General features: G+C 43.0%; 1 protein-coding gene across 1 annotated transcript in view; it reads right to left on the bottom strand.

Annotated features, from left to right (window-relative positions):
- Positions 1-10481: 10481 nt before the first annotated feature.
- Positions 10482-10574, bottom strand: part of ACTL9 (actin like 9) — a 1179-nt gene continuing 1086 nt past the window's right edge. The window contains exon 1 of the mRNA XM_036281604.1: positions 10482-10574. This exon is cut by the window's right edge and continues 1086 nt beyond it. Coding sequence (XP_036137497.1) covers positions 10482-10574 — 93 coding nt within the window.

Here is a 10574-nt window from a genome sequence, read left to right as displayed (position 1 = left end):
ACCAACCAGGGCCGGGGACAAACTGCAACTGAGGTACGTGCCCTTTGCGGGAACCGAACCCAGGTCTCTCTGTACCGCAGGCCGATGCTCCAACCGCTGAGCCAAACCGGCCAAGGCCCCAACACCATTTTTAAAGAGGCTATCCTTACTCCACTGTATGCTCTTGCCACCTTTGTCAAATATTAATTGAGCATATTGCCTTGGGTCCATTTCTGGGTTCTCTGTTCTGTTCCACTGGTCTATATGCCTGTTTTTGTGCCAGTACCAGGCTGTTTTTATTACAATGGCTTTGTAGTATAACCTGAAATCTGGTAATGGGATCCCTCTGACTTTGTTCTTCTTTTTCAAGATTGCTGTGGCTATTCGAGATCTTTTTTGGTTCCATATGAACTTTTGAAGTATTTGTTCTAATTCTGTGAAGTATGCCGTTGGTATTTTGATGGGGATTGCACTGAATCTATAGATTGCTTTGGGTAGTGTGGACATTTTAATGATGTTAAATCTTCCAATCCATGAACAGGGTATGTGCTTCCACATTTTTATATCTTCCTCTATTTCTTTTTTCAATGACCTGTAGTTTTCTGCGAATAGGTCCTTTATTTCTTTGGTTAAGTTTATTCCTAGGTATCTTAATTTTTCTGCCGCAATGGTAAATGGGATTGTTTTCTTAGTTTCTCTTTCAGTGAGATCATCATTGGTGTATAAGAATGCCATCAATTTCTTGACATTAATTTTGTATCCTGCTACTTTTCCAAATTCATTTATTAAGTCTAGTAAATTTTTTATGGCATCTTTGAGGTTTTCTATGTATAGTATCAGTTCATCTGCGAATAATGACAGTTTCACTTCCTCCTTTCCAATTTGGATCCCTTTTATTTTTTCTATTTGTCTGATTGCTGTGGCTAAGATTTCCAGTTCTCATTTTTTTTTTCTATCCTCACCCGAGGATATTTTTCCATTTTTTGTACAGATAGAGTGGGAGGGAGAGAGAGGAAGGGAGAGAGAGAGAGAAACATCGATGTGAAGGGACACATCGAGTGGCTGCCACCCGCACGACCAACCAGGGCCGGGGACAAACTGCAACCGAGGTACGTGCCCTTAGCGGTAACCGAACCCGGGTCTCTCCAGACCACAGGCCGACGCTCTAACCGCTGAGCCAAACCGGCCAGGGCTAAGATTTCCAGTTCTATGTTAAGAGTGCTAAAGTGGGTATTCTTGCCTTGTTCCTGTTCTTAACGAAATGCTTTAAATGTTTGTCAATTGAGTATGATGATGGCTGTAGGTCTTTCATGTATGGCCTTTATTATGTCTAGATATTATCCCTCTATTCCCACATTGCTGAGCGTTTTTATCAGAAATGGATGCTGGATTTTGTTGAAGGCTTTTTCGGCATCTATTGATATGATCATTGGGTTTTTATTATTGATTTTATTTATGTGGTGTATCACGTTTATTGATTTGCAATTATTGTATCAGCCTTGCATCCCTGGGATGAATCCCACTTGGTCATGGTGAATAATTTTTTGGTGTATTGCTGAATCCGATTTGCTAGCATTTTCTTTAGGATTTTGGCATCTATTTTCATCAGGGATATTGGCCTGTAGTTTTCTTTCTTTGTAGTGTCATTTTCTGGTTTTGAAATTAGAATTATGCTGGCATCATAAAAGGAGTTTGGAAGTCTTCCTTCTTCTTGAATTTTTTGAAATTGTTTGAGGAGAATGGGTATTAGTTCTTTGAATGTTCGGTAAAACTCCCCCTTGAAGCCATCTGGGCCTAGGTTTTTGTTTGCTGGGAGAGTCTTGATTACATCTTCAATAACTTCTGTTGTTATTGGTCTGTTCAAGTTTTCTCTCTCTTCCTGGTCCAGTTTTGGGAGACTACGTGTTTCTAGAAATATGTTCATTTCGCTTAGATTGTCAAATTTGTTGCCATATAATTGTTCATAGTAGTTGTTAACGATCTTTTGTATTTCAGTGGTGTCAGTTGTTATCTCTCCTCTTTCATTTCTAATTTTGTGTATTTGGTTTCTCTCTCTTTGTTTCTTGGTGAGTCTAGTTATTGGTCCAAATATCTTGTTTATCTTTTTAAAAAAACAGCTCTTTGTTTCATTGATCCTTTGAATTGTTTTTTTGGTCTCTATGTCATTTATTTCTGCTCTGATCTTTACTATTTCCTTCCTTCTACTTGCTTTGGGGTTTTCTTTTTGTTTGCTCTCTATTTCTTTAAGTTATGAGGTTAGATAGTCTATTAGAGATTTTTTTGTTTTTTGAGGTAGACCTGTAGTGCTATGAACTTTCCTCTCAGAAATGCTTTCGCTGCATTCCACAGATTTTGTGTTGTTGTGTCTTCATTTTCATTGGTTTCCGGAAAGTTTTTAATTTATTCCTTGATATCCTTGGTAATCCATTCATTGTTTAATAACATGCTATTTAGCTTCCATGTGTTCAAATGTCTTTACATGTTCTTGTTGGAATTGACTTCTAGTTTCATGCCATTGTGATCTGAGAAGATGCTTGATATGACTTCAGTCTTCTTGAACTTGTAGAGACTTAGTTTGTGCCCTAACATGTGGTCTATCTTTGAGAATGTTCCATGTGCACTTGAGAAGAATGTAAATTCTGTAGTTTTGGGTTGTAATTCTCTGTAGATATCTATTAAATCCTTTAGCTCTAGTGCTTCATTTAGAGTCTCTATTTCCTTGCTAATTTTTGTCTAGAGGATCTATCCAGTGATGTTAGCGGGGTGTTGAAGTCCCCTGCTATGATTGTATTGTTTTCAATTTCTCCTTTGAAGTCCTCCAGAAGAGTTTTAATATATTTTGGTGCTCCTATATTGGGTGCATATATGTTTACCAAGGTTATATCTTCCTGTTGGATAGATCCTTTCAATATTATGTAGTGGCATTCTTTGTCTCCAGTTATGTCCTTCATTTTGAAATCTATTTTATCAGATATGAGTATTGCTACCTCAGGTTTTTTTTTTGCTTTCCGTTTGCTTGGAAAATTTTTTCCCATCCCTTTACATTCAACCTATGTGAGTCTTTTGTTGTGAGGTGGGTCTCTTGTAAACAACATATGGATGAGTTATGATTTCTTATCCAATCAGCTACTTTGTGCCTTTTTATGGGAGCATTCAATCCATTTACATTTAAGGTGATTATTGATATGTACTTATTTATTGCCATTTTTGTTTAGTGTGGTTCTATTTTTCTTCCCATTTCTCCTGCTAATTACAGCAGTTCTTTTAACATTTCTTGCAGTGCTGGTTTGGTGCTAATGTATTCCCTTAGCCTTTTTGTGTGTGTGGGAAGCTCTTTATTTGACCTTCTATTTTGAATGATAGCCTTGCTGGGTAGAGTAGTCTTGGATTCAGATCCTTGTTTTTCATGACCTTGATTACTTCATGCCATTCCCTTCTAGCCTGTAGTGTTTCTGTTGAGAAGTCATTTTGGAGCCTTATGGCATTTCCTTAGTAGGTAATCTGTTGCTTCTCTCTTGCTGTTTTTAGGATTCTCTCTTTGTCTTTAATTTTTGGCACTTTGATTACTATGTGTCTTGGTGTGGGCCTGTTTGGGTTCTTCATACTTGGGGCTCTCTGTGCTTCTTGAACTTGAATGCCTTCTTCCTTCACCAAATTAGGGAAGTTTTCTGTCACTATTTCTTCAAATATATTCTCTAACCCTTGCTCATTTTCTTCTTCTTCGGGGACTCCTATGATGCGAATGTTATTACGTTTCCTGTTTTCCCACACTTCTCATAAGTTGTCTTCCTACTTTTTAATTGTTTTTTTCCTTTTGGTTTTCTAATTGTTTGATTTTTTTTTCTACCCCTCTCTTCTAATTCACTGATCTGGTCTTCAGCTTCCTCTACTTTGCTATTTAGACTTTCGAATGTGTTTTTTTATTTCTGACATGTCATTCTTCATTTCTTCTTAGTGGTTTTTAATTTCCAACTGGTTGATTTTCAACATTTCTATGTTTTTTCTCATGGTGCTCATGTCCTTACACATGCTGCTGAGCTTCCTCAAGTTCTTGGCTCTGAATTCTAGTTCTGTTAACTTGCTTAACTACACCTCATTTATCTCATCTTCCGTAAAGGTCTCTTGTTCTTTCATTTGGCTTTCATTTCTGTGTTCCACCATTTTGGCTATCACAGTGGGCTTTGGAGCCTGCCAAATTTTCCCTGTGGGTGTTGGTGTTCTGCTGTTTGTGGCTCCCTCTCCTGGGTTTGGAGGAGGCAGGGAGGACCCACTTTAAACACCACTGTCAAGTCTTACTTTCCTGGTTAGAGTTGCTAGCCCAGGGAATGGTAGTTATCCTCTAGCTTTTTTGCCTGGAGACTATTAGTAGTGGTCACCTCAAGAACCTTGGTTTCTGAGTTGCATGAAAAACTCCCTCAGGTGCTCAGTGTAAGAGGATTTCCGGAGGGTGGGGCAGATGCTGGTTGTTAATGGACCTCAATTAGCATTTCAATGGCCACCAGGTGGGATTGAATCTATGAAGGAGGGGTCCCTGCCTCTCCCCAGGTCCCTGGGAAGGAGTAAGTTGACCACAGTCTCCAGTGGCTGCAACTCAGGAAATGCTCTGAGTGCCTTCCAAATCCCAAGTGTCCCCACACAGTTCCAGTCCAGTCTTCCCTCCCTCTGCCGGAGCCCAAGGTGAGTGGCTGCTGCTAATTTAGCCTCTGTTCCGGATGTGCACTGTGGAACTGCTTGTGACTTTAACCCGAGGGTGTGGCTCCCTGCTAAGGCTGTTGCTCCTGGCCCAGGCTGTGGCAGCTCCCAGCCGAGGACATAGCACCTAGCTGAGGTTGCAGCTCCCAGCCGAGGTTGCAGGTCCCAGCTGAGCCTGCACGTCCCAGCTGAAGTCGCCGGTCCCAGCCGAGGTCGCCGCAGGTCCCAGCCGAGCCCATAGGTCCCAACCCAGGCTGCTGCGAACCGTGGGCTCCAGGCCCCCTCTTGCATCTTCGCAAGCCTACCAGGATTAAGTCAGTGTCCCTGGTTATGTGGTCCTCCAAGCTGCTTTGCAGTTGCCTTTTCCTGACGATGTGTTTTTATTTTCATTGTAATTCCAATTTGGTCCTGGGATATGGTCTGTGTAGCCTCCATTCACTCCGCCGCCATTTTTCAGGTCTTCCAATTCAAAATTCTAATAACAGTGATACCTCGGTTCTCGAACGCCTCGGATTTCGACCAAATCGGTATTCGACCAGGAGATTCGAGAAACTTTTGTCTTGGAATCCGAACAAATATTTGGAACTCGAAATTCCGAGATGAGCCGAGTTGAGCCGAATGGCGTTCATTCGGCCCAGCGCGCCTTGCTTGCGTCATCAGTGTGAGTGCAGAGAGAGAGAGTCACGCTTTGTGGAGAGAGTCACGCTTTGTGGAGAGAGTCACGCTTTACACTGAATTTAACCCTTAGACATACTGTACACTTTTATTTCTTGTTGAGACTTATGTTTTTCTACATATTATATACAAATTAGGCCAGTAAATAGGCATTTTCTGGGGCTTGGAACGAATTAATCCAGTTTCCATTATTTCCTATTGGGTTTCATTGCTTCGGTTCTCGAACAATTTGGTTCTCGACCGTCCTCCTGGAACGAATTATGTTCGAGAACCGAGGTATCACTGTAGTCCAATAGGGCAGTGAGTGAGAAGCCTCCTTTCTACCTCCATACCCAGGACCCTCATGACCCAGCAAGACCATCAGTCCTCAAAGAGGTGATAACACCACCAAGAGGGGGTGGGCAAAAAAATCTGGTTCTATGTATAAAGTTCAGATTTACATAGATTATATAAACATATATATATATAAAGTATATCTGAGGTATTAAACTTTCCTACAAAATATGAGGAAAAAAATGTCTATACTGATTGCCCCTTTAGGCGTAATAATGAAATCAAGCTTCAGAAACTATCCTAGAAGCAACCACTATTGAGGTTTCTTCTTAGATCTGCCAGGGATATTCTAGGCATGTTCAAGAAAATACCTACATATCTATTTGTTCCTGTTTTTACATAAATGATAGCATACCAATGGAACTTCATTTTTTCACTTGAAATATATCTTGGTGACCACTCCATGGTAAGTGAACACAGCTCGCTGGTTTCTTCTTTTACAACTGTGTAGTATTCCTCTGTTTGAATGAAATTTACTTAACCCTTTCTCATGGATCAACGCATAACATTGGACACACATACATTATTGTATGTGCTGCAGTGTAGACTGGATAACTGCACTTACATCATTTTGCATATGAGTGATTAAATCTGAAGAAGAAATTCCTGGAGGTGTGATAGCTGGGTCAGAAGATGCATGCATTTCTCACCTATGTCCTACAGAAGATTTGTACCAATTTCCTTCTTCGTCATCAGGGCAAAAGCGTGCCAGTTTACCCACAGCCTCACCTACATAAGGTGTTATCAGATCTTTTGATCTTTGCCTATCTGATGAGTTAAAGGAGGTAGTATCACAGTATAGTTTTAATGTTCATTTCTCTTATGAGTTTGAAAATCTTCTCCTGTGACTAAGAACCATTTTTCTTTCTTTGTTAGCTCAAGGTTTATATTCTTTGCTAACTTTTCTATAGACTGCTATAGTATTCTTCTTATTAGATGATATTATGAACATTATTGCTCTTATGAGTTATAGTCACTCTGATTGTCTTTGTCTTTTAAAGATTATTGTTTTATGTTTCATTTATCTTGACCTTTTCCAGGGTGTGTTTTCACCTTCTAGATTTTCTTTTAATGTTTACATAAACTCACCTGTTTTAGTCATTTCTTTTATGGCATCTGAACTTTGTGTCCTACTGAAAAAGGGGCTACCTTTGAACAGATGGGAACTGGGGCCCTGGCTGGTGTGGCTCAGTTGGTTGAGTGTCCCTGCATACACTGTGAGGTCACCAGTTTGATTCGGGGTCAGGGAACATGCCTGGTTTGTGGACAGGATCTCCAGTAGGGGGTGTACAGGAGGCAATCCATTGGCAATTCATCGACAGTTCTCCCTCATTGATGTTTCTCTCTCTCTCCCTCATCCTTCCTCTCTCTCTCTCTAAAATCAATAATAAAACATTTTTTTTTTTAAAGAAAAAGTGGGAACTGGAAAGGATCATTCTGACAAGACAGATTATTAGGTACAATAATCCTGAGGTAGGAGGGGGAACTTGGCAGGTATGTTACTCAGGGTTCTCTAGAGAGAGAGAGAGAAAATAAGATGTATGTGTAAAGAAAGAATGATTTACTTTCAAAAAACTGGCCATATGATTGTGGAGGTTGACAAGTTCCAAATCTGTGGGATATGCTGGCAGGCTGGAGACCCAGGAAGAATTGCAGTTTGAGTCCAAAGCAGTCTGCTGGCAGAAGCCCTCTTCTTTGGGTGAGGTCAGTCTGTGATCTATTAGGGCCTGCAGTGGATCAGATGAGGCCCATTCACATTATGGGTGACCATTCATTTTACTGAAAGTCTATTGATTTAAATATTAATTCCTCTAAATAAAATACCTTCACAACAACATCTAGACTGGCATTTTATCAAACATCTGAACACCTAGCCTAGCCAGGAAGACACATACAATTAACCATCACAAGTCCACCCCTTGTCAACCTAGCACACACACATCTCCTTACACCATACTTTTGTAGTACACGATGTGCGGTCCATGCTTCTCTCACTGCCCCCACATGGAGAACAGACCCCATGGTTGTGTGTGGGATAGAGGAGATCAGAGTCTCTGATGCTTTCAGGGCTCTGGGTGGAGGAGGGACAGGCAGGCAGAGAGTGCACAGGGTTGCCCGTGACTCCTGGGATGAGGTGAGATTTCTAACAGACTTGAGGAAGTAAGCTCCCCATCCCTGGAGTGTGCAAAAGGGAGGGGCATGTGTCTGAAGGGTTGTAGAATAAATTTATGCCACAAGTAGGATATGGAGTTGGGGAACCTTAGTCTGGTCTAAATGAGAGTCCACTTAGCAGCCAAGGGGTGGTGGAGGTTTCTGCATCCTCCTTGCTTCCTGTAGCATTGGAGATGCCTGCCCACATTTCTTCTCTCTCTCTCTCTCTCTCTCTCTGTTGTGTGTGTGTGTATGTGTGTGTGTGTGTGTTTTGCCACCATAGTGTGAGGTGGGTTTCTCCTGAGGTCTGGGATGACTGGTCTGTCAGTCATTGTGGTTCTAAATTCAAGGCTCTCAGTATCTTGAGCTTGGAGGTGCTGCCCTGGTGGGAAAAATGAGAAGTTATACCTTACTACCCTGTAATTTTCTGGGGGTTCTTGAGGATTCTACAGACTGAATAAGTCAGCCAGGTGGGGGGGGGGGGTAAGGCATGGGGTCCAATCCTGTATATTTGTGATCTGGAGATATTGGCCTGACTGTGGGTCCCTACCTCCAGCTGAGGACCACCTGCCAACCAGGAATGGGACTGGGCACAGTGAGACAGGGTGGGTGGGGATAACTAGGGCCCTTACCCTCACCTTGTCTGATAGTAGAAGGGGTGGGGAATGATGAGTGGGGTGGCCTGAAAGATCCACAGATAAATGCGCTTCCACTCAGGATAATTTCTGCATATGAACTGTGCCGGCAGGTGAATCACAGACAGAAAGACTCAGGGAGAGAGAGTAGAGAGAGCCTGTGTAAGAGGTTCAGTAAATATTGACTGGCTCAATGAATGAAGGAATGGATAATTCCTTGACTGGGTAAGAGAGGAGCCAACTTGAACATAGATGAGCTCTGGCAGCTTGTGTTTATTTTGTTGATTAACTGAAATGTGTCCGGTTCAAGGATGGGGTTCTGGTTTTTATTGTGCTGTAGGACCTGAAGGCAGAGAGAAGGTCCTGCCTGCAGCAGGACTCCAGGGTGGCTGAGGATGATGGCAGAGGGAAGAGCAGAGATCCACCCTTCCCTGTGTGGAGAACGCCCAGCCTCCTCTAAGGCTGGACTCCAGACCCCTGCAGGGAAAGGGTGGGGTGGGAGAGACCTCTATGGTATCCTCAGGGCAGGTTGCAGAGAAAGCCCCTGGGGCAGTATCTCAGGAACGTTGGATATGACAAGGGTCTCAAGGTCTGGGCAGTTCTTTCTAAATGCTCTTCTTGATAATGTTAAAATGTAACAGTATTTTTCAGATTCAGCTGAAACCTTATGAGCTTGACCAGAACCCAATAAGTTTATCCAACTGCCAACAAGAAATCAACATGTGATTAACAAAATAGTGTATATAATCAATGGTAAAGCCTCCTTTCTGAGAGACAGAGCTTTGGATGTGAATCCCATTTTTTTTTTTTTACTTGCTTTAAGTAAATAGTAAAACTACCTAAGGACAACCACATTTCATTCCTGAATAGAACACCGCAAGTTGTGAACCCCTTGAGGTTAAGTACAGGAACAGGCTGAGCAAGGTCTGGGAGGATAGAGTGAACTTGGAATAAACTACTAGCAGAGTGGAGGGAGATGGGGAGAGAGAGCCCAGAATAGTAGGTCACTAGGGATCTATGTGGAGGTGGAGGGAGGAGCCAATGGCCTACCCCACCTGAGATATCAGCCCCAGGTCATGCTGGGCTGGGCAGCGCTCTGAACAACACTGCCTATTGTTGTCTAAACTAATGGGATGGGCCCAAGGGCTGGTCCTTGGGGTGAGTTCTGGGGAGTCTGAAATCCCAGGGTGGGTATCCTGGATGTTCATCATGCGGTGATCCTGGGAGAGGGTCTTTGAGGGTCAGAATGTAGGGTATGGCCTAGACATTAGTGGGGTCACCACAGGATGATCCTGGAGGCTGGAGCCTTTGGGAGGGGGTGAGAAATTGGGTCAGGAGGTGCACTGTGAGATGGGCCATGTGGGTGTACTTCTGGGCAGACTTAGGGCAAGGTGTTGAGTTGAGAGCATTGGGGGCCAACCTGGGTCTTTGGGGGTCTCAGAACGTCAAAGTCTTGGATAATTTAGGATAATCAGGGGAAATCAACTAGGAGGTAAATTCGGGGTGCCCAGAACCAGGAATGTCTTAGCGAGTGGATTCTGGGGGTTATGTTTGCAGGCATTAGAAATAGGGCACAGATTATAAGGGTAGACCCAGGGGGCTGGAACATTCATGGAAAGATTCTGGGAGAGGGGTTGGAGCATTCTGGTGTAAGTTCATTGGAGAGGAACAGATTATGGATGGAAGTGGGTTTGGGGGTCATTGACAGACTTATCAGTTGGATGAATTGGGGGGCTTAAAGCCTGGGGAATCTTGGGGGTGGGGTTATATCAAAAGAAGATCATGGGGGTGAGAGACTAAGGGGTCCAAGTCTGAGGATATCTTTGGGATGCTTTTGGGTGGGTCTTACACTAAGAATGCCTTCAGGGATGCCAATCATGAAAGATGGGTTTGATAGGGTTAGTGGATCTGTGTCAGCATGGGTCCAGGGGTGGACCAGACTGACCCTGGGGAAAGGCAGGGCAGAGCTGGCTGGGTAGCAGAAGTTTTATTTCCCTTCCCCAAACCCCTCCACGCTCAGTAGCATTTGTTATACACGATGTGGGGTCCCTGCTCCTCATACTGCTCCCTCAGGACCCAGCAGGACTGGAAGGAGCACAGTGAGGCTAG

Source organism: Molossus molossus, unplaced genomic scaffold (genome assembly GCF_014108415.1).
Source record: "Molossus molossus isolate mMolMol1 unplaced genomic scaffold, mMolMol1.p scaffold_m16_p_4, whole genome shotgun sequence".
Lineage (NCBI taxonomy): Eukaryota > Metazoa > Chordata > Mammalia > Chiroptera > Molossidae > Molossus > Molossus molossus.
Note: the sequence above shows the minus strand (reverse complement) of the source record. Positions and strands in the feature narration are given on the sequence as shown.